The 25,230-nt window shown below is 42.3% G+C and overlaps 1 protein-coding gene across 4 annotated transcripts in view; it reads left to right on the top strand.

The window, feature by feature from the left end:
- Positions 1-25,230, top strand: part of NELL1 (neural EGFL like 1) — a 474,045-nt gene that overhangs the window by 101,550 nt on the left and 347,265 nt on the right. For all 4 annotated transcript variants that reach the window (XM_075188423.1, XM_075188424.1, XM_075188425.1 and 1 more), the window contains one exon: positions 12,469-12,639. In XM_075188423.1, coding sequence (XP_075044524.1) covers positions 12,469-12,639 — 171 coding nt within the window. The remainder of the gene's footprint in view (positions 1-12,468; positions 12,640-25,230) is intronic.

Raw genomic sequence — 25,230 nt, 5'->3', positions numbered from 1 at the left:
TCAGCCCGGGACCTTCTCATTCATTTGGCTCAGCGAGTAGAACAGCAAGAAGCAGCCCAAGCACACCTCCTACAATGTGTTCAAGGTATCGCTACACGCTTCGACGCCTTACAAGGCTCCCTGCCTGCTGCTCCTGCCATTACCACCGCTCCAGGGGCGCCCTCTAGTGTGGTTACGGTATCCACCGCAACTTCTGGCATGCGTATCCCCACGCCTGAAAAATACGATGGAGATCCCAAGAAATGCAGGGGTTTCTTGAACCAGTGCTCCATCCAGTTTGAGTGCAATGCAGGAGCATTTCCTTCAGAGCGAACGAAGGTGGCGTTTATGATCTCCCTCCTGAGTGGTCAAGCACTAGCCTGGGCTTCGCCTTTGTGGGAAAATGGAGACCCTCTTCTTAATAACACCGGCTCCTTTATCGAAGCTTTCAGGAGAGTCTTCGATGACCCTGGGAGAGTAGCCTCTGCTGCCACCAGCTTGCTGAACCTGCGTCAAGGCAACTTATCGGTTGGGCAATATGCCATCCAGTTCCGGACCTTAGCATCAGAGCTGAAATGGAACAACGAGGCGCTGGTCGCAACTTTTTGGCAAGGTCTAATCGACCGTATTAAGGACGAACTAATTTCTCGGGATCTTCCCTCTGATCTTGATACTCTAATTGCGCTATGTATCAAAGTAGACCTACGTTATCAGGAACGCACCCAGGAACGTCCGGTCTCTAAGCGGGTGGTTCCTCGTCTGGCTCCTCAATTTCAAAACCCAGTTTTGCCTATGGATGAACCCATGCAAGTAGGACGGTCCCGTTTATCCCCAAAAGAAAGAGAGAGGCGCTTCAGGCAGCGTCTCTGCCTTTACTGTGGCGATTCCGGACATGTTCTTAAAGTCTGTCCTAAGAGACCGGGAAACCCGTCCTCCTAAACGGTAGCAGGGAGGCCGGTTTAGGAGTATCCACAGTTGCTCCCTACTCAAAAAACACCCCTGAGCTTCTTATGGCAGTCACCCTGAGCACCCCTAGAGGTCCCTTCTCCACCACGGCCTTTGTGGACTCCGGCTCCTCCGGGAACTTCATTTCTGCCACTCTCATTGCTGGGCTTCAAATTCCCACCCTCCCCTTGCCTCAATCATTATCATTAACAGCAGTGGATGGGAACCGTGTCAGCAGTGGCTCCATCTCCTTCATCACTTCACCTATTCGGCTAATGGTTGGAGCCCTCCATAGCGAAATGATTCAGTTGTTGGTGTTGCCAAAATCCATCAATCCCATTATCTTGGGGCTTCCATGGCTACGAAGACATTCTCCGCAGATGGATTGGGATCGAGCTCAGGTTACTCGTTGGGGTACAGAATGTCATCATAGATGTCTACCTAGTGTTCTGCCTCCTGGTTCCCAAGTTGTTGCTCAGTCCACGGTGACGGAAGTTAGCCTTCCAGCTGCATACACTGACTTCCAAGATGTTTTCAGTAAAACTGAGGCCGAGTTATTACCTCCCCATCGGCCCTGGGATTGTTCCATCACTTTGCTGCCCGATCAACCTATACCCAAGGGGCGAACGTATCCACTTTCTCGCCCAGAGACCCTGGCAATGTCCCAATATATCAAGGAGAATCTGGAACGTGGTTTTATTCGCAAGTCTACCTCTCCTGCTGGGGCTGGATTCTTCTTTGTCAAGAAAAAAGATGGGTCTCTGCGCCCATGCATTGACTATAGACCCCTGAATCGTATTACCATCAAGAACCGGTACCCGTTACCTCTTATCTCCGATTTATTTGACAGAATCAGCGGGGCTCAAGTGTTTACTAAATTAGACCTACGAGGGGCCTACAACCTCATTCGTATAAAGAAGGGTGACGAGTGGAAGACCGCCTTCAATACGAGGGATGGTCATTTTGAATACCTGGTAATGCCCTTCGGTCTTTGCAATGCTCCTGCCATCTTCCAGAATTTCGTTAATGACATCTTTCAAGATCTGTTGTACACCTCCGTAGTCGTTTATCTAGACGACATCCTAGTGTTTTCTAAAGACTTGAGTTCTCATCAAGAACAAGTGAGGGAGGTCTTACGAAGACTGCGCAAATATCATCTTTATTGCAAATTGGAAAAATGTGTTTTTGAAGTTCTCCAAGTGTCCTTCCTTGGGTTCATTGTGTCCGGCTCCGGGTTACAGATGGATCCCACCAAGGTGTCATCCATCTTGAATTGGCCTCAACCGCAGGGTCTTAAAAGTATCCAAAGATTCATTGGATTCGCCAATTATTATCGACAGTTCATCCAAGATTTCTCTTCCATCATTGCTCCAATTACAGCATTAACTAGGAGATCTGCCAATCCTAAAATATGGTCTCCAGAAGCTGTTTCTGCCTTTACTACCCTGAAGAAAGCCTTTTCCTCAGCCGCTGTTCTCTCTCAACCGGATCAACAGCGACCTTTCTTTGTGGAGGTAGACGCCTCTTCAATAGGCATTGGAGCCGTGTTATTCCAAAAGACACCTTCAGGTACCCATTCTCCATGTGGGTTCTTCTCCAGACGATTTCTTTCCAACGAGATTAATTACGGAATCGGAGACAAGGAGCTTCTCGCTATTAAAGCAGCTTTGGAGGAATGGCGGCACCTATTAGAGGGAGCCCTATATCCAGTTACCATCTTTACAGATCACCGAAATTTGACATTCATTCGGGAAGCTCGCTGTCTGAATCCTCGGCAGGCCCGCTGGGCATCATTCTTTGCTCGCTTTAACATGATTCTTACCTTCTGTCCAGGTGCTAAGAATGGGCGGGCAGACGCTCTATCTCGTTCTTTTGATGATACAGACCGCCTGAATCCATCGATTCCTCATTGCATTATTGACCCTTCGAACATCATTGCTATTACCAATACTGTGAAGGATGCTCCGCCCACAGGACGATCATTTGTGGAACCACAATTACGACTCAAGGTATTGCGTTGGGCCCATTCGTCCTGTATTGCGGGTCACGCCGGCATAAAGAAGACCACATTCCTTCTCTGCCGTCGGTTCTGGTGGCCTACCATACGCGCTGATATACGGGACTTTATTGCAGCATGTACCATTTGTGCCCAACACAAAACTTCCAGGAAGGTTCCTGCTGGGTTGCTCCAGCCCCTACCCACGCCTGATGCTCCTTGGGAGAGTATAGCCATGGATTTTATTACTGACCTTCCCTGCAGTTCTGGATTCAATACCATCTGGGTTGTCATTGACCGATTTTCTAAAATGGTGCATTTTATTCCTCTTTCAGGTCTACCTTCAGCCAGTCACTTAGCCAACACATTTATCAAGGAGATCTTCAGACTTCATGGTTGCCCTAAGGAAATTATCTCTGACAGGGGAGTGCAATTCATCTCCCGGTTCTGGAGGACTTTCTGTAAAAAACTGGGTACGGAGTTAAAATTCTCATCGGGATATCACCCCCAGACCAATGGTCAGACCGAGCAGATCAACCAGGATTTAGAGACTTTTCTCCGTTGCTTTACCGCTGATAATCAAAGCAGATGGTCACAATTCCTTCCCTGGGCAGAATTCTCACACAATCACCATGTCCATGAATCTACCGGGTTTTCTCCATTCTTTATTGTGACCGGGATGCATCCTATTATCCCAGAGCCATTTCCCAATTCTTCCTCCCCTGTTCCAGCGGTGGACTCACTTTATCGAGAATTCTCTAGCATTTGGGCCACAACCAAAACAGCTCTGCAAAAGGCATCACAGCATCATAAGATCTTTGCAGATCGCCACCGAAGAGCTACTCCTCTATTGAAGGTAGGGGATCAAGTATGGCTTTCCACTAAAGATTTAAAACTCAAAGTACCATCTATGAAAATGGCTCCACGTTTTATTGGTCCTTACATCATCTCACAAGTTATTAATCCAGTGTGTGTGAAACTAAAACTACCGGCTTCTTTACGATGTCATAATACTTTTCATGTGTCCCTACTCCGGCCATTGGTGCTTAACAGGTTCTTTGTACCCCCATCTCGACCTCCTCCTATTCAGACCTCCTCTGGAACAGAGTTTGAGATCAGCCGGATTCTGGATGTCCGCATTCGCTACGGGCAACAACAGTTCCTTGTGCACTGGAAGGGATTTGGCCCGGAAGAAAGATCTTGGGTGAATAAACCGGACCTTCACGCTCCTCAGTTACTCAAGAGATTCCTCCAAACAAGGGGAGAAGGAGGAGGGCATACTGTCAGGCGCCGCTCGGCGGCCGCCCGCCCCTCCACACAGAACGTCTGGTTGCCTAGCAACCAGACGCATCACTTCCCCTTCCGCCCGGCCGGCCAGCTCAGAACCAGAAGCGTCCCCATTGCTAGGCAACGGGACGCTGCTTGAAGGAAGCGCTACGGCGCTACAGTATGACTAGCGCTACGGCGCTACTGCTATGACAGCACTACCAGCGCTGAGGGCATTGGCTAGCAGCACTATTTAAGGCCCTCTGACCTCACCTCCTGTGCCAGAGTTTCAGGTCCTTTCCTGTCCTCCAGCGTTCCAGTATTCCTGAGTCTATCTGTTTCCTGACCCTTGCTTTCCTCTAGTTTATTGCCGTTTGCCTGTGACCATTGTGACCCGGATTGCCTTGACTACCCCTTTTGGATCTCCCGTTTGTACCTCGCTGTCAGAACGTTATTGACCCGGCTTTATTCACACCCCGCTCGGATTCTCCTTGTGTACCTACATTGCCCGCACCGTTGCCGAACCTGCCTGTCTGACAATTCTCCCGTACTTCGCTATCTGACTCGTGGAAGGACCGCGACCTGCGTGTTTCCTGCTGCTAAGCCCATACCTCCTTGCGGGGGTCCCTGGTGAACACCAGGGGCACGTTAGACTCCGCGCCTTCTTCCGAGTAGTGCCAACGATAGCAGGTACGCTATACTAGTCGTGACAATATGTTTGCATTATTGCACAGCTGGGGCGGGCGTGATGACAACAAATCGCGTCATTACACTGCTGCTGCACTTTTGGAATCGGGCAAGTGCAAGCCTTAAGGCTCTTTTAGGCTAATATGCTCGTAACGCCCCCTCTCTCTCTCCACGCCAGGCTAACGCGTAGTAGGTAACAGTGACCTTGTCCTTAATTTAAAACCCGGCTTCTTTCACCAATGTCTCTGTTCCAGTGTTTTAGAAACTGTAATTGTCGTTTAAAATCTACTCTGCAATCGCCGATCATCTGCGACTTGCAAAAACCGCAGTGATACATTTACCCTCTGACCTTATAATGAGAGAGTTGTGATGTCATTACTTCAATATCCATTATTAATAAAAACTGTGTATAAGGAATAATGGTCCCCCTACTGTAAAGTCGCTTCGGATTTCAAATGAGTTCTGTGACTTTGAAATGTCTAATATAATTTACTATCCGTAGTCTATAACCTATAGAATACACTATTATATAAACAGAAAAGCGACAGTCACTTTAAACTGAATTTGTTCTTTCTATTATCAATAAGTTCCAGTTGTGCTTTTAATTCTCATCGACGGCGTTTGTCGGAAGTGTTGGTTGATGGTTTTGTTTGTTGTGTGTTTGTGTTATGAAAGGAGGTTTTGTTATCGGCGGCTGCCTTCTGGTGCGAACTACAAATATTTATCCATGCCAAGATTTTTTCAGCTTGATAAATATTTGTTTTTGGACCGTAGATCTAAACCTCTGCAGATTGAAAATTCAACGTACACATCAAACAAGCGATGTTAGTTATGTCCGTCCAGCCATGTTATAAGTTTTCCTTCGTTTCCTCCTGTATGGTCTATGTTCTAGAGACAAAGATGCTTTGTAATTTTCATGCTGTGTTTAATTGAGGATGGGGTTAGATTTTCAAATGACTGATGCACCCCGAAGAAACCCACACAGATAAGGCCATGGTTAGGAATCAAACTCATGACCCCAATGCTATGAGGCAGAAGTGCTAACCACTAGGCCACTGTGCTGCCCACATGTTATGCTGTAAGTTGCTGTAAGAAGTTGATTTGCACAGTGTAGAACTTGCTCCGTTTCCTTCCTCCTCATTCAGATCATCTCTGCTGTCCCGTTTCACAGAGTAGGGTGTGGTTGAGCCAGGGGACCAGAGACCTACAAATGTCCACTGATTTCAGTGTTTATTTTCCACTCTTGTGTGTTTCAAACGATCTCATTCATATTGGATTACCTTGTGCTTTGGTGGCCTTTTGAAGTTTAAAGTTTACATTAAGCTGTATTTACAGTTTGTGTTGACCTATTCACTGTGAGATAAGGCTGTGGCCATTTTAATGTAGACCGTCTTGGTGGAGCCAAAAAAGGGAGTGAGAGAAGGTTGTAGACCATTTGCTCGAGGAGATTGAAGGCGAACAGAAGAAAAAATTGGGAAGTAGTTGAAGACCGGGAAGGTCAAGAGAACATTTTTTTTTTTTGCTGGTGTTGGGTTTTTTTGATTGGTGAGAAGAGAATGTACATAAAGGGATCTGCGAAAATGCCGGAGGAAAGGGCCATGTTGGAGAAGAGGGCTAGGCATTGTGGAAGAGATGGAGGAGAGCACATGAGAGGGAAAGAGATCGAAGGGGCTGGTTGAGGGAGGAGAGGAAGGTAGTAATGCAAAGACCTCATCCAATATTATAAGGTAGAGGGGAGTAGCAGAAATGGGGGATAACGTAGGGACTGAAGGGAGGAGATCCTGATGGATGGAAAAGTCAAGGACTGTTTGGTAGAAGGGGTTAGAAGAGCAGAGGAGGGAGTTGAAGAGATAGCACTTGTGCACATAACAGGTTAACTTGTATTGGCAGAACTGCCGGAGGTTACGGTGGTGGCAGCAGCAGCTATGTCTAGGGTAGCGGTGAGAGGACTGTTATAAAAGGAGCAGCCAGATGAGGACAATGCAGTGAGGTTAGAGAAGTGTGGCTCTAGACGGGAAGAGGTCAAGAGCATTAAGACATTGCCCAGTGTGAATGGCTTGGGGATAGGAAGGGGTGTGTGTAGGGGATGTACAAGGGTATGGGTTGAGTGGGGTGGGTTTGTTAAAGAGGCAGGGAGTATAGGGCTGTAGTAGGGAGAGGTTGCTGGACAGACATGGTTGGCAAGAAACATGGTGCCAGGGCAAGGAAGAGTAGTGTGAAGCTAAATACAGTCAATCAAGAAGCCAGGTAATACTGAATGGAGAGTGGCAGATAAATGATCAGCAAATTGTACAATAAAAACAGCAATGCAGCAAAACAATAGTGAGGTTTGGCAGGGTGAGAGCAGCAAACATTCTTTCAGTCATTACAATGAAACATTGAATAAGCAGCAGCAGAAGTTTAATGGGGAAAATAATCAAACCGTTATTACAATGAGTAAAATAAATGAACAGTGAAGCAGAACAGAGCAGGGGCTCAGAATAAACAACACTCAGTATCAGACAGTTGTACAATGGGCCCGTGAGCAGAGGGCAAAAACAGAGTGATAAATAAAACCCCATTGAGAATAAAACAATGATCACAATGAGCAGTGGGTAAGTGAGCAGTAAAGACGAAAGTCACAGGGGAGGGAAGGAGATGTGGAGCAATGCAGAGCGGCGGGGGGAAGGGGGAGAGAGGTACAGATAAGTAACGGATAAACTAAACTAATGGTGAATACGCTTCCTCTTAATACAAATGTGTCACTGCCTATCTCCCAACTAGTCTTCTTATTGGATGGGCAAGGGGGTCACACCCTAGGACGTACCTAGTGTTTCTGAAGTGGTAGGCTGCACCTAATCCCCCATCCCTAAAAGCACCCATTGGATTGCCCCCTGTGTAAAGTAGGGGTACAGTGAGCGAGAAGGGAGTCTGCACTCCGGGAAGGGAGGGCATAGGTGAGAGTGGTACAATGCCGACAGTTGTTGGAACACCAGCAGAACATCCAGGCGTACGCTGTCTCCAGAGGGATAGAACAGACTGTTTCTCAGAAGTGCAAAGTTCCGGAGATGGAATTTTTGAGTTCCAATTCGATCCCCACTCCATGAAAGGCCCTTTCACACTTTACATGTAAATTAGCATTTTACAGAGTGTATTGTCTACGAACAGAGGTGGAAAGACGACCATCCATTATTTCTGCTGAGTGGTGTAGTGGATGTAGGATGGGTAAGACTTAGGGGCAAATTCTGTGTGTGACCATTATAATTGAGTGTGAGGAAAAATTTTTAGAGAATAGTTTTGAAAAGTTTGCTCCACTCTAGAGTGACCCATGTTTACATTTGGAATAATTTAGAATTAATTCATCTTAGACTAGATGTTAGTAGACCCATGTAAATTATTAATGTACAAAATACAAAAAGTAAAATAATGACTAGTAATGTTAGAAGAGAGCACCTCTGGGACCCTGGGATTATGTGGCTTTTACACCAGTCCAGTTCTGTCTATGGACACTGCTCCTTGGCGTTGTCCCCATTCCATGTACTGGCAGGAGCATGCTCGGTGAGCTCTTGAGGAACATCCTGTGACATCATCAAGCTGGCAGCTTTCAGCACATTGGCTCTCAGGGATCACATGAGATCAGTGTAACAGGAAATTGTAATTAGGAAGCTACTGAGGCTGTTTTCTTAACTGCAGGCCAGGTCTGTGTTAATACTAAGAGATGACAGTATTTTGTAAATGGAGACAAATGAACAGCATATTAAAATGAAGGAATAAATGAACACATTGTTTAGAGAGTAATCTAAAATTATGCCCAGTGGAATTACGGGTAGCTGCTGTATTGGCTGCACTGTACCCGAGGTTGCTTAGGGTGCCGTCTGTGACCCCCAATGTGCCACAAACATTCCACTTTGGCATATTTACACTTAGAGATGGGGGTAGCACCAGTGCACCCTGTTTAGCAGTTATTATTGTTGTTGTTATTATCATCGATTTCTAAAGTGCCGCAAGGATCCGCAGGCTTTCTAAATCTGAAGCATTGTAAGATGTTCTCAACGCATATCACTCCCATCAGAAGCCAAAACTAGATGGTTTTCAATATCTACTGAGCAGCCCACGCTGTCTCTCTACTTATCTTGGGGCTCAGATTCTGCACTGGGTGATCAGAGCTTTGTCGTTGACGATATCCTTCACTGTTAGGAAAAATTCAGGTCTCTCTAATCTTGCAGTAAATGGAGACAAGTGGGTATATTTACTAAACTGCGGGTTTGAAAAAGTGGAGATGTTGCCTATAGCAACCAATCAGATTTGAGTCATCATTTATTTAGTACATTCTACAAAATTACAGCTAGAATCTGACTGGTTGCTATAGGCAACATCTCCACTTCTTAAAACCTGCAATTTTATTAAATCTCTACCTTTTGGCAGGTGGGATTAGTAATTATAGGTCTCTACAACATGAAGAAATGTCAGGATTGATTTCAATAACTAGAACTTGAAGACTTAAGTAATATACAGCGGTCAGAGCACTGTCTGGGACAAACTAATAATAATTGTATATGGTTAGAAATAAAATTATATGTATGTCGATTCTGGTGCCTTTATGGCAGTTATTGAAGCTAATTGACTTTGATAGTTTTCACCGACATGGATTTTACTTGTTAGATTGTAACATTCTGACGCTTTCTGCGGCAGGGTTAGAGGCGTTTTATTGCTGGATATGAGACATGTATGTGTCACGTATGTCATCCAGGCTCTATCTTCATGGACATGATTATGGAAGATTTTGGTCTTGTTCCAGATCTTAGCGACGCTCATTGCATCAAGTTCAGATATTACTATGGGTTTTTAGTTTAAAGGGCCATTAACGCCCCAAACTAACATTTCAAGATATCAACTGTGAAGGTTGATACTGTTCAGTGCAACCCCGACATTCTACTGCCACTCTTATATAAAGCTCAGTGTTCACTCCTCCTCCCTCTATTAAAGACAGCTGGGTCCCCTCCCTGTCCTGATGGGATCTAATGCAGGTCAAAAAGTTTTTAGAATGCAGTCATTTGAGTTGCTGTGACATCACGGCCTCTGTGCATGAATCCACCAGTTTAGAGAGAGTCTGATTTACTAAGTGCTATAGTTTTATACCAGTGTGATGGTCCCCCCAGTGCACACAAAGATTAGTTCCCACTTTTGTAAGACGCCTCTGTAAACCACAAGGTGTCTGGAAAGGCAGAATTGCTCAAGAGACGCACTGTGTAAGTGTCACCTTGAAAGCCAGGAATCTCCGAGCACTTAGAACAACCCTTTCATTAAATAAAAGGTTTCCGTTTTTCTCCTAATAAAACAAAATACTACTTGGTTGAATCTCATTTATGACTTACATGAATCGTGAACGTGAGAGGACATAAAGATTGTGATACATCTGCTACTTTTGTGTTTGGGAAAATCAGGAGGACACCCAAAGATGCCAACTCTGAGTTGGTGCAATATTCAAGCCCTTTTGTGGAGTGAAAATGGGCATTTGCCCCTTCACAAAGAACATACCCAAAAATGCTCCCTCTCCACCCTCTATCCCATTTCAATAATCTGCTCCATACAATGAAATTTAGTGTTTTTGCACTGCTTACTACTTTGCAAGAGACTCCCTTATTCCACCCAACTCCTCAGACCTATGGCGGTGGCAGAAATCGCTGGCGCTGTGTACATCACTTACGCATATTGATACATGCAGTGGAATAAAACCTGAAATTGAACTGCACCTGATCTCCACTGCATTATTTTTAAAGAGGAAGTTTGGCAAGCTGTGAGTCACTCTGTATGTGCTCTGCTAGGCGTTGCCCCTGTCATTCTGAAGCATTGTCCCCACCAGCGCTGCTTCTAACTAAGTGGGGAGGCGTCATTCTCAGCTCCTTAAACAGGGACTATGACATTATAGCCAAATACCACACTCCAAGTGTAACGCTGACATTGAGGAGTAGCAGTCAGCAGCTGGCGTTCCAGGTGGGGGTGACATGATTTCACTCATTCAGTGTTTATGGTGCCCCCTAATTATTGACACCATAGACAACTGCCTAGGTCCACCTAATGGTAGCGAAGGCCCTGCGTATGGAACTATATCAATAAATTAAAAGTTTGGTCATATTGAATTTGTCTAAGCCTGTAAAGTGGTTGCTGAATTTAATGCCAGTTATACTTCCCTGCCATATGTTGGCTCTGTGTCCTTTTCTTGAGTTATTCCCCATTTTTATACTTCTGCAACATGTCACAGCTGCGTGGCGGGTATGTGCTTCAGTGGCAAAGCTGTAAATGTCACAGGTCGAGCTGCGGCATCCGAGTAGTAAGTTCAGCTGAGAGTTTGATGGATGTAAAGGACATTTGCGTCTCGGTGCCTCAGGGAAATCATTTCTAAATTATTGGCCACCGCCAACTAACAAAGATGGTCTATACATCTCCGCTTCTTGGCTGAATTGTTTAAAATAAAAGGTGTTCTGGAAGAAACATAGTAAATATATTAATTCTGCACAGTATACAGAGAAATCGTTCCCAGTGCCTGCAGCAATGAAACTCAGAGTTGCAATAAAAAAAGAAATCTAAAGAGATCAAAAGCAGAGGCACAGTGGGAATGTGGCACACAGGGCAAACTGTGAGAGGATAGAGCACAGGTCAGTGGCACAGACTGGGGTACCCAGGGCACAGAGAGGGACTAGGGTGAATGCTGGTGATGGCGAGGAATTAGGGAGATGCTGGTGATGGCGAGGAATTAGGGAGATGCTGGGCATGGCGAGGGACTGGGGGAATGCTGGGAACAGTGAGGGATTGGGGGGATTGCTGGGCACAAGAGGGACTGGGGGTGTTTGGTATGGCGAGAGACTGTGGCAGTGCTGGGCACAGTGAGGGACTGTAGCAGTACTGGGCATGCCGAAGGTCTGGGGGGATGTTGGACACAGCTAGGGACTGTGGCAGTGTTGGGTATGGCGAGGGACTGTGTTAGTGCTGGGCACAGCGAGGAACTGGGGGAACGGCGAAGGACTGGGGCAGTGTTGGGCACGGCGAGGGACTGGGGCAGTGTTGGGCATGGCGAGGGACTGGGGCAGTGTTGGGCACGGCGAGGGACTGGGGCAGTGTTGGGAAAGGCGAGGGACTGGGGCAGTGCTGGGCACGGCGAGGGACTGGGGCAGTGCTGGGCACGGCGAGGGACTGGGGCAGTGCTGGGCATGCCTGAAGGTCTGGGGGGATGTTGGGCACGGTGAGGGACTGAGGGAATGCTGGGCAGAGCAAGGGACTGGAACGTCTGTGGTGGTGCTGGGCACTGCATGGCTCTACCTGCTCTGCCTTATTGTCTGTTTTAGCTGATGACTACTTGCATAATACCCAAAGCTTTTCCAGTTGTTTTTTTTTTTTAAATTGAATACATTTCAGAGATCAATTTATCTATTGTGTTACACAACATTCTAAATATTTTGAGGTCAATTTCCTTTTACTGCCATGCGAAATAATTGTCTGCTCTGGGACCAAATGTTCTACTTCTGGGTGTAGATGACGGCACCGTAAGGACCAGACCTTGTCTCAATGTACTTTAACTAATGTGATACATTTACTGATCTTGTCCTCTTGTCTTCTAGCTTCTTTGAACTGGAGAGCAGCGGTTTAAGGGATGAAATCCGATACCACTACAGATTTAACGGAAAATCAAAAACAGAAGCGTTCCCCTACCGGCTGGCGGATGGGCAGTGGCACAAAATCGCCCTGACGGTCAGCGCATCTCACGTCTTACTGCACGTAGACTGCAACAAGTAAGCCAAACACCTACGGGTGCCAAGAACTTGTAAGATCTGTGTGATGTAAATTATCACCGGGAATGTGCAGGCTATAATTATGGGGGTTCTTATGTACTCCAGTATTGTATATAAAACTAGGGATGTGCACCGGCGACTTTTGAGGTCTCGTGTTTTGTGTTTTGGATCCGGATTTTCGTTATTTTTGAGGTTCGGATTTGTCTCGCAAAACACTTGACGAAAGGTCTCGGTTCGGATTTAAGGTATTGGATTCGGATTTTTTTTGAAAAAAACATAAAAAGTTTAAAAATCAAGTTTTTGGGCTTATTTTCACTCCTAGGCTATTATTAACCTCAATAACATTCAATAACAAGCATTTCCACTAATTTACAGTGTATTCTGAACACCTCACAATATAGTTATTAGTCCAAAACGTTGCAACAAGGTATCTTTCTGGACTGCGTAGAGGAGTGGGTCACCACAATATATATTAAAAACCCTGAACTTTTATGATTCGCACCAATAATTGTACCTGGACTGCGTAGAGGAGTGGGTCACCACAATATATTAAAAACCCTGAACTTTTATGAATCGCACCAATAAATGTACCTGGACTGCGTAGAGGAGTGGGTCACCACAATATATATAATAAGAAAACCATCAACTGGTTTGATTCGCACCAATAAATGTACCTGGACTGCGTAGAGGAGTGGGTCACCACAATATATTAAAAACCCTGAACTTTTATGAATCGCACCAATAAATGTACCTGGACTGCGTAGAGGAGTGGGTCACCACAATATATATAATAAGAAAACCATCAACTTGTTTGATTCGCACCAATAAATGTACCTGGACTGCGTAGAGGAGTGGGTCACCACAATATCTTAAAAACCCTGAACTTTTATGAATCGCACCAATAAATGTACCTGGACTGCGTAGAGGAGTGGGTCACCACAATATATATAATAAGAAAACCATCAACTTGTTTGATTCGCACCAATAAATGTACCTGGACTGCGTAGAGGAGTGGGTCACCACAATATATTAAAAACCCTGAACTTTTATGAATCGCACCAATAAATGTACCTGGACTGCGTAGAGGAGTGGGTCACCACAATATCTTAAAAACCCTGAACTTTTATGAATCGCACCAATAAATGTACCTGGACTGCGTAGAGGAGTGGGTCACCACAATATATATAATAAGAAAACCATCAACTTGTTTGATTCGCACCAATAAATGTACCTGGACTGCGTAGAGGAGTGGGTCACCACAATATATATAATAAGAAAACCATCAACTTGTTTGATTCGCACCAATAAATGTACCTGGACTGCGTAGAGGAGTGGGCACTGGGCACCACAATAAAATATATAAAAAACCTTCAACAGGTCTGCATTACACTACACATACGGCTGCTCCTCCATCCTCTCCATCATATACATGTTGGAGTTTTAGCATGTGACAACCTCTTGTTTTTGATAATGTCAGTGCATTTTGAATATTTTTCAATTTGCCCCACACCACTGAATGTACTTTATCTATGATACGCATCTATCTATCTTGACTGCGTAGTGTGGTGGCCCCGGTACACAATTTGGTACCGGGGCCACAATAAAATAAATACACCCTCCACGTGTCAGAATTCCACCAAACAAGTATCTGGACTGCGTAGTGGGGTGGCCCCGGTACCCAACTTGATACCGGGGCCACAATAAAATAAATACACCCTCCACGTGTCAGAATTCCACCAAACAAGTATCTGGACTGCGTAGTGGGGTGGCCCCGGTACCCAACTTGATACCGGGGCCACAATACCTCCTCCAAACATGCTACAGACAATTCGTCATTGAGATCCCATTAAGTATGTTAAAGACAGACAGGGTCCAAGTGTTATTAGTTGACTTTGTAAAGAAAAAAACTGTCCCTGTTGCACATAGTCGTGCAATGAAGACTTACTTTTTCATTTAAAGGCACGATCTTTCAAGTGTAGTGTTTGTAAGTCTAAGTCATATTATACTTTTGGTAAAATTGGTTTTTTTTGTTCCTCTTTATGTTAATTAATTAGTAATAGAATTAAAGTAGGAAATAGAATTAAATAGAATTAAAGTAGGAAATAGAGTGGTATAGAGTTGTAGTGTGGTATAGATAGAGTGGTCCACACAATATAATAATAAAACCCTCAACTGGTCTGAATTCCACCAAACAAGTATCTTGACTGCGTAGTGTGGTGGCCCCGGTACACAATTTGGTACCGAGGCCACAATATAATTTAAAAACCCTCCACGTGTCGGAATTCCACCAAACAAGTATCTGGACTGCATAGTGGGGTGGCCCCGGTACCCAATTTGATACCGGGGCCACATTACCTCCTCCAATTTCCAAGTGTAGTGTTTATAACATCTTAACACTACACTAATTCTAGCACGTCAAAACCTCTTGTTTTAAATAATGAAAACTTTTCAGCCGTTATATAATCTAGAATGTAAATAGAAATTGAGAAATGCAATTTGGTATCTGTCTGCATCATAATCATCAACATCCTCCTCAGCGCCAGCTACATCAATATCCTCCTCCCAGTGCACAACATTCACACCTTCATTAGCCAAATCTGTAACTGGACTGTGGGTGATCCTTCCAGCATATGCAGAGGGCGTGCTGCAAATGCTGGATGGAGTCACCTCTTCCCGTACAGTGATGGGAAGGTCAGGGTTCACAACCAACAACACCCTTGGACTCGCCTTGGGGATTTGTGATGTCATCTGTTTAGAAGGCAGAGTTCTTTGCTGTTTTGTTGTTGTTGCTGACAGCATAACTCTCTTAAATTTTTTGTAGGGGGGGGAGGAGGGCTTTGATCCTTGGGTGAAGTTGGACCACTAGTCATGAACACGGGACAGGGCCTAAGCCGTTCCTTGCCACTACTTGTCGTAATTGGCATATTGCCAACTTTACGTTTCTCCTCAGATGATTTTAAGTTTCTTTTTTTGCTGTTTTTTGAGAACTTGGGCTTTTAGGATTTTACATGCCCTGTACTAGGAGATTGGGCATCGTGCTTGCCAGACGACGTTGATGGCATTTCATCGTCTATGTCATGACTAGTGGCAGCAGCTTCAGCATTAGGAGGAAGTGGGTCTTGATCTTTCCCTACTTTATCCTCCAAATTTTTGCTCTCCATTATATGTAGCACAAGATACTGCAGAATGTGTGAACTTGGTAATATTGCAGTACCAATGGACTTATAATGCTGGATTGGTTTTACAAATTTGGTTATAATTATTATATATATTTTTTTTTTTTTAATTTTTTTATTTTTTTTTACTTTTTTTTTATTTTTTACAAACTTGGGAATAATGGGGAAATAACTATGCCCTTAGAAGCACAGAGCACAGGACACAGCACCACTGGACTGAACAGGACACGGCACAGGACCCAGCAGCACTACGGAACTCAGCAGGACAGAGCACAGGACACAGCACCACTGGACTGATACTGCAGAATGTGTAAACTTTGTAATATTGCAGTACCACTGGACTTTTACTGCTGAATGTGTGAACTTGGTAATATTGCAGTACCAATGGGCTTATACTGCAGGATTGGTTGTGAAAATTTTGTGGTAATTAAAAAATATTAAAGTAGTTTTTGGTATTTTATAAAAAAAACTTTTTTTTATTTTTTTAAACACAGGGGAATATTGGGGAAATAACTATGCCCTTAGAAGCACAGAGCACAGGACACAGCACCACTGGACTGAACAGGACACAGCACAGGACCCAGCAGCACCACTGACCTCAGAAGGACAGAGCACAGCACACAGCACCACTGGACTGATACTGCAGAACACAGCACAGCACAGCACAGCACAGCACTAAACAGCACAGCACTAAACAGCACAGAACTAAACAGCACAGAACTAAACAGCACAGAACTAAACAGCACAGAACTAAACAGCACAGAGGACCACCTAACACACCCTCCCTCTACCCTGATCAATGCCCGAGTGAAGATGGCGGCGACTAGCGGGGAATTTATAGGATCCGAGTATCGCGAGATCCGACAACGGGATTATGAGTCAGAGCCTCAGTTTCACTTTTGAATTTGGCGCCAATACCCGGATCTGTCTCGGATCCGACTCGGATCCGCAACGTTCGGGTGGGCTCGGATTTCAGAAATCCGAGCGCGCTCATCCCTATATAAAACACAGCTTAAACACATAGCTTATTCTATAAAAGTGGACAAATCTGAAAGTGCCTTTGCTGGAACTATTATACAATGTTACATCATATCCCATTAACAATTCTTTATTCTCAATGTAAAAAATGTCCTTTTTAAGTCCTTGCAGTATTTTTTTTTTTCTGTGCTTTTTATAGTCGTTCTCTATTCTCTTCAGAAAAGATCATTTAATACTTAATTTAAATTTTAATGTCTGGCCCTGATTCAGTTAGGGAGAAAAAAAATACTTAAAAGTTGACTTCATAACATATGTTCTATAAAAGCAGGTTTTATGGTGATGGTAAATAATCCACCCCCACTTTGTACTCATTAGCACAATAAGAGGCGGAATAACGTTATATTGTACAGAGTATAAAGTGGGATAATCCTGAAATAAGTTAAACCACAATCCCATTTCTCCACTTTTCTAGAATATCCACCATTGTCCTCCACTGCAAACCATATATAGCGCCTCAATTAATAATTATAAAGGTGATTGTACTGCGGGACAAGATATCAGATATACATAGCTCGTTGTGGGTTTGAGTGTTTAGGAAAGGACGCTAACTTATTGGAATGTATCTTTGCACTTTGGAAGATTCCTGTGTAACTTTTAATAATGTCTCAATAAAGTTTTTTGTTGATTTTTTTTTTTCCCTTTACTTTTTTACTCTCCTCATTAATTAATTGGGATTATGTTCATAACGACTTTGCCTTTGTGTCTATGGTACACCTCAAGCAGTAGACTGGTGGCTCTTGAGCTGCTGTGGAACTAGAAGTCCCTTCTAGCTCGGCCAGAGGCTGTGAGGGTGCGTTGGGTCTTTTAGTTTCAAGACGGCCAGAGAGATGCAGCTTGACTAATTGCTCTTTGATGACTAATTGCTTATGATTTTGGGGCTACACCTTTTAGTAGATGCTAACAAAAGATCTTGACTTTCTGCTTGGTTTGGAGCATGTTTTCTATTTACCATTTATAAAACTAATCGTCCATTAGCTGTTGATTCTTTTGTGTTACACTTGTAAATTGTTTTTTAACTCTTGTATAACAATTTTATTTTGTATACCACAACTGTAGAACCTTAAATACTCATATGCCATTTGTGTCAGTTGAACGATTATTTTTGAGAGTGCAGCCTATCAATTTACTAGGATTCAGTGACATCACAGAGGCGTAATGTGCTTCAGTGATGTCATTGGTTCCTAGTGAATCGATAAGTTGCCTTCTTGGGAACAGGTACAGTTTTTAAAATTCGAATGTTGAATTTGTTTGCAGCTTTGTGTGAGATGTTCCCTGAAAGAAATCACAGCTTTCAGTACTATGCACTGTCAGGGTTCCGGAATTCACATTACTATGTTCTGTAATGAAATCTGATTGAATTATAGACATAAGCGAGTGTTTGAATACGGTGGCCCGCTGAGTATTCATTGACGAGGATAAAGAGAAAACCAATGCTTTCCGCCATTCAGGTGCCATTAAACCACAAAGAACAAATCTTTAAAGATGGAGGAGAAAAGCTTTTTGGAACGTACATTTTAAGCCGTCTGCTTCATAATTGCCATAAATTGATGAATGTCAAATTCAGACTGAAAGTCTTTTTGTAACGTTCGATAATATGTATCATTGTTTGTTCTAATCCATATCGGGTTTAGTATTTGTCAGACTCCTTTGTGACTTGAATAATATAAGCTGTTGATTCCTTGCTGCGTCCTAGTTTGCGAGAACACTATATTTTTAGCAGCATAATTACTAAAAGCCTGTTGTTTGTTGTTACCGAACGTTTCTAGTGAATTGATAGGCGGTATTCCCATAAATATTGGTTCAGTCTTCAATATGGCTGCCACCACTTCTAAGGTGACAAGATTACTATGACCTAGATGTATATACGCCATGGCTAGGTTGTGACATAAATATTCCCATTTTTAATGTTCTTAAGAAGTGTACAGACATAACCATTGTGGTGTGTGCCAATGTTTCAGCCGACTAGTGACCTTCTTCAGAGTTTGGAGTGAAAAAGGTCATTGGCCGAAACATTGGCACATGTGGAGATTATATAGTATACAAACATTAGACATTCTTCCCTCTCTGCCCCCAATAACTGGATGCATTGACTCAAAGACCCTGGGAAGGGAGCGAGGTGGACGGTAGGCAGATGTGGGCAGCCAAAAATCTGGGTAAAGATAAGAGTCATTGGTGAGCCAAAGCTCACTACCATCTCGTCTTGTTCTTCTTTTCATTTATCCGTGATCCTCTCTCTCTCTTTTATCGTTCCTTGATGTGATGGACACTACACTTGAAGGGGACAAGGATGTGATCAGAATTACCTAAGTAATAAAACACAACGCTATTTTAAAAGAGAGAGGAATGTACTATTGTAGATAATTTAGAACTCCAGCGAAACTAAATCCTATGAGCGCTCCAGGTTAAATCACTGTAGATAGAAATTTATAACTGGTCCCCTATAACTAATGGTTGTAATGCGTTACTGAGGTAGGTTTCATACATAATAAATATATATTTAATCTATCACACAAACACACATATTAAAGTCTCTGCTTCTGTCACTGAATGGAATGGGAAGTCGGCTTTCTGATGTCACAACATTCAGTTACTTCTACTTTTTTCTTCCTTTTGCTTTATCTCTAAATGTTTCCCCGAATGTAGTTTTCTCAAAGCTGTTTAACATTTCAATTAAACATAGTATTTCCTGAGTAATAAGATATCGGTACACTCCTAAGCACTTCTTATGATATTTTCCCTTTCCCTTTTCAGTGAGGAGTTTCTTCCATCAACAGATTATGCCTTAAATCGCTACCTGAATTATTTAATACCCATCAAATGTGTGTTCTGCTCTCTTTAATTCTATGTATAAGCTTAGTTCTGTCTTTTTCTCTCACTTTTATCCTTTTTCATCAGTCAGTTTACACTGTATAATACTCTAACATCTCTGCTCCCAATACACAAATCAGGGTCACTACACCCCTCCCTCCCTCTCACTTCTCTACTCTCTGTTGCCCCATCCTCCTCTATTGCCCCTCCATCCTCTTTTGCTCCTCCCTTCTTCCTTCCCTCCTCTTCTCTTCCTCCCCTCTCTCCAACACTTTCTCTCTCCCCCTCTTCTTCCTCTGTCTTGGTCATCCTCTTTCTCTCCTCCTCTACCCTCTCTCTCTTTTTCTCTATCTAACCTTTTCTCTCTCTCTCTCTCGGATTTCAGACACTTCACTTTTTATATGTCAGAGTTGTTTATTGTGTTGCCCTGGATAATGACAATAAATAACATTTTTGTGATATAAATAATCACTAGAAAAGGGTGTTAAAGGGTTAATCAAAACAAAACAACTTTACCTGACAAAACAATTATTAAACTCTCTCAAAATTCTATTTCTCAGTGTTATCTCCCAATTTCTGCCACTGTCAACTTTTGGTTGCAAAGCTGAGACCTTAGTTACTCCCTGACTTATCTCAAAACAAACTCAGAACTGAGTTACTGTAATTCTGTTATCTGCCTTAAATGTAGCATTAAAAACAACCAAGCTAACCTGGCACATGAATTATTTAACAACACAAAAACAGAATTATTAAAGGGAATTTAATATGACAGTCACAAGGTTTAATGTATATAAAAAGCTGACCAAAAAGCATGGAATAATATTTTTGTGAAACCATTCCATAAAATTAGCGGGAGTAAAAACAGAAACTTAAACATGACTGCACTGAGGGCAGGCTACAACATGGGCAGATCTTCAGTAGCAGATTGACCCCCAATATATAACAAAGTTCAAACATCAAGCAAGTATTCTTAAGTATCATTTTTCAGCCACTTCATTGTTAGGTCACTATAAGAAGCCATTTCATGTGTGTATGCTAATTGGTTTTATGACACATTTCTTAAAAGCCCATTTCTATTGAGGGCTTCTATTAAATAATATATCTTGGTATAATCCCCTTAATGTACAGTATTGCTTAATATGTTAGTGCTTTATAAATAAAAGATAATAATAATAATTCATCTACAGGCCAGACAAACCATATTACAATATAAGGAGTGAAAATACATTTTGTTTGCATGAAATAATATAATAATAATATCTTTTATGTCAATCTTGCCTGTATAAAATAAGAAAAAAATATACTTTACAGACATGTTATTGCTACAATAGTAGAAGTTTATACAACACATTCTGCATTTTAAAACATAAAATTAAACTTTTAGTGTTGTGATAGATGACTGGTTATATTAATGTATGAAAACCATATCAGACTTTACTGAATGTTGCAATTTTCTCACTAGCCAGTAACCCTGTGCATCTACTGTATGTCCTTAGGCAAAAGCCTACTTTGCCTGACAAGACATATAGCACGTGTTACTATATGTTGCACACACAAAACTTTAAATCCATTCTGTTTCGTTTTAAGTATTATTTATTGAGCGTATTGTATTTCAACTAAAAAAAATAATTTATATGGTCTTATCAAGAAAGAAAATCTCAAGCTGAATACAAAAACTGTGTTTTTATTTGAATGTATTCAGCTCTTCTGTGTACTCTTTAAATGCTTAAACAGTTCGATATGTTTCCGCTAAGCTTTGTATCCCGACCTTTTTGCATCTGAAGGAATAGAAATCTGTATTATTTTCAGGCATTCTCTCTGTGAGAATTCCCTGAGCAAATTTTGTAAATGTAATAAGTACCGGATCTCCACAACAATCATCTATTCTTAAACTATAAATTAAACTCAGCAGTCCCTGGTTCTCCAAAGTGTCAGGCCAAAAGAATTGGAGGCAATGAAAATTGGTCCCGGAATATACAGCGCACGCCTGAGACATTTTATCCTGCTAGTCTTCATTAAATGTGTTTAACTATTAGGTAGTTCAATTACACTCGGTGGTAGCGAAAGTAGGAACGGCCAGGATGATAGTGAGCAAATACCCTCTTGGCCATCTAAGTTAATTTCCAGGTATTAATATCTCATTAAAGGTACCCACAGATTTCTGTCCGATTTGGGATTTTTAAACCTACTTTCTTCTTCTTCTTTTTATTATTATATAAATTCTAGCATGTGTGGGCCAGAAGCACTCATCAACTATCAAAATTTCAATAGTGATGTCTGAAAAATCCGGACAGACGATGATGGCCCCACCCCGCGTTAGCATCCAATTGATCGGCACCGTAGTTAACATTGCTGCATCATGGCGCTGTGGCCATGGGTTTGTTGTGTCTGTCTGGAATTCGTTTGTTCTCCCCATATTTGCGTGGGTTTCTTTTTTTTTTTTTTTCTGGGTGCTCCAGTTTTTTCCCATAGTTCAAAAACAAGCTGGTAGGTTAATTGGCTTCCGCTCTGACTTTGTTGTGGGCAAATGGGAGGGCCGTTTGGGCCTCCATTCCAGAACTAAAATCCCTAATCCTGCTTCACTGCACATGCTCTGGCCCTTGTGAGCAGCAGAGATTGGCGGCCTGCGGATCAGATGAACATTTATCACCACCTCGATTTTGCCCTATGGCTCAGTGATCTCTTTACATCCCTGGTAGAAAGCTTCAGAGGCCTCGCTGGTACTTCTGCGGTTGCATAGAGATGGAAAGCAGCAAGCCCCCAGCCATATAGCATATTGTGGTCACAGTGGGGTGGGAGGGGGGGGGGGGGGAGGGCTCTCTGAGTCCCTGGACCCCGTCATGATTTCCACCACTGCAACCTCTATTTCAATGCCTTGATTTTCAAGAATAAATGTATTTAAGGTAAAAATGATAGGTGTAAAGTTCTATGCAGATGTGTAAACAAAGTAATGCAAATGTTAACTCTCTTGAGTGTGTTGAAAACCAGAAGGTCATCATCATCAACAACATTTATTTATATAGCACCAGCAAATTCCATAGCGCTTTACAATTGGGAACAAACATTAACAAAACAATACTGTGTAATACAGACAGACAGAGAGGTAAGAGAACCCTGCTCGCAAGCTTACAATCTATGGAAAGGTACAAGTGTAATTATGCTTTTAATAACTCACATTAAACCTATAGGGGCATTTATAATGTTTCTATTTAACCTACTAGAAGGCCTACTGAATCTGTGCTAATGATTTGCTGTGCATTTAGAATATAGCTGGGAGTGTGGGAACATTTCTTGAGTAAATTATTTATGGTAATCTCTGGAAATCAGAAAATTGTTAGGATGAGGTGACTTTTTTTAATGTTCTTAAATCTGGCTGAGTGATGTCATTTATGACCCAATTAGGTATCTGCATGTAATATATAACTGTAGATACAAGATATAAATCTGGCAGCTGTGTAGAGGCCGCTAGTTCAGACAAAAAATATATATATATATATATATATATATATATATATATATATATATATATATATATATATATATATATATTTTTTATCTTCTCCAATTTGCTGCATCTCCCTCCCACTAGTGAAAGAGGAAGAATTGCAATAAATGTGTATTTATAGTGTTAACAATGTAATATTGCGCCCCAGTATTGCTCACAGAACATTGGCAGAGTAGTTTATAATCAGGGTCTGGGGCTTGACTGCTTAATACAGCAAGTGACCCGAGGGTTTACATGTGGACCTCCGCCTCTCGCTTAACCTCTCATGGACTTAAAATCTATAAAGTAAGCTTAAGGTGAAGGGTTACTGTATAGTAAAAATACATGTCTGAGATATTTCTGATCTATATTGCAAAATAATTAGGGTATAAAGCCTTCTGTCTCTATTAATACACTTGGGCAAGAGGATTTACAGTAGATTTCAAAGTATAATGGATGAATATTAAATTTGTTTCTTAATATGTATAGTTAGGTTTATGGTCATTTTTAATCCAACTGTGTCTTTGATCAGTGCGGATGTTAAGGGGTAAATGTATCAAAACTTCTAAAAAGGAAAAGTGGAGATGTTGCCCGTAGCAACCAATCAGATTCTAGCTCTCTGTTATCTAGTACATTCTAGACAATGATAGCGAGCATCTGAATGGTTGCTATGGGCAGCTTTGGTTTCTATGGGCATAGCATTCTGACACTGGCCCCTAGTGATTTTTTTAGGCTCCATTCTCATGAATATTGGTCTCGCCCACAAATGGCTACCTCAGTTGTGGTACGAGACCAATGGTTGCAATTTAAAGATAATTCCACCCAATTGGCCATGCTCAGAATAGGACATGGCTTTCCTCCTTTTTTTTTTTTTGGGCGAGGGGCCTGAGATTATACAGAACAAATTTCTGTTATCAGTTGATTTTTGATCAACAATGTTTTACATTTAGAGAATCATGTGAGTGACTCCTTTCTTCTTTCAGTAAAGGTTAATTAAACTCTGCTTTAAATAGTCACTTTTTTATGGCAGAAATATTCCCACAACAGGTTCCTACTCTTCGGTCCCTAGCACATAATGGTTCTCAATTTATTTGGGGGGAAAATAAAAAAAAAGTAAATGATAGAGGTTTCTAAGCACCGAGCTCCCAGAAATACAGAATTATACAACGGGCTGTTTGGACGGCCAAATGTTTGACACATGAGCTTAGAAGCAGAATTGATTAAATGTAGTAGTTAATCTGATTAAAATAAAGCCACACTGCTTATACTGCAAGGTTATAGAATGACAACCAATTGACTTAGTAGAATTAAACAATGCCTACAAATGGCAATGCAATATGTACTGTGCGTTATCAAAATGTATCAGTCTGTTTAAAAAATATATATATCTAAATGGAACGTAACCAATGCTTTCAAAGCAGATACTGTTGGGCCATGTGAGGTTAGCATGTTAAGTGCTCTTATTTAAAGGTAAATAATCATGAAACTGAAATGAGTCATTGCATACATGCCGATCCCTTCTAGCGGATCACCATAAGAACAGAGTAACCTAAATGTCATAGTGACTGTTATGTATACTATATATGTGTGGAGGTAAGTGTACACAAATCAATCCATTGAGAAGGGCAAGCGATGAATATAGATCTCGCCTTGTTCAGCATTGTGTTATCATTTCCAGGAACACTGTGTCCTTGGATGAGTGCATCTAAGCTACGAGGTCCCCTGTACAATACATTCTCCATCATGAGTCACTGAGATTGTTATAATGTGCTTATTGTACTGTAAGTGCTCCTGCCTAATAATTATTAACCTGTAAAGATCCTAGAATAAGGATAGATGGCGAGAATTGCATCCAAGAGGCAGAACAAAAATGACTATTCTGTGATTTTGCAGAAGTAATGGTTCTGAGAGAGGAGATCAAAAGTGAGATGGAGTAAAATAATTGTAGTTGCATTAGGGTGTAGTGGTGCTATTAAGCCTCAACTCTTATGTAGTCTATCAGTGGGGTCTCCCATCCACTCGACCTGGGCCCTCATCTACCTAAGTTAGGCTATGACGTATTGCAGAGGAGGTCACTGTTAGGCT

This window comes from Mixophyes fleayi, chromosome 10 (genome assembly GCF_038048845.1).
Source record: "Mixophyes fleayi isolate aMixFle1 chromosome 10, aMixFle1.hap1, whole genome shotgun sequence".
NCBI classification, from domain to species: domain Eukaryota; kingdom Metazoa; phylum Chordata; class Amphibia; order Anura; family Limnodynastidae; genus Mixophyes; species Mixophyes fleayi.
Note: the sequence above shows the minus strand (reverse complement) of the source record. Positions and strands in the feature narration are given on the sequence as shown.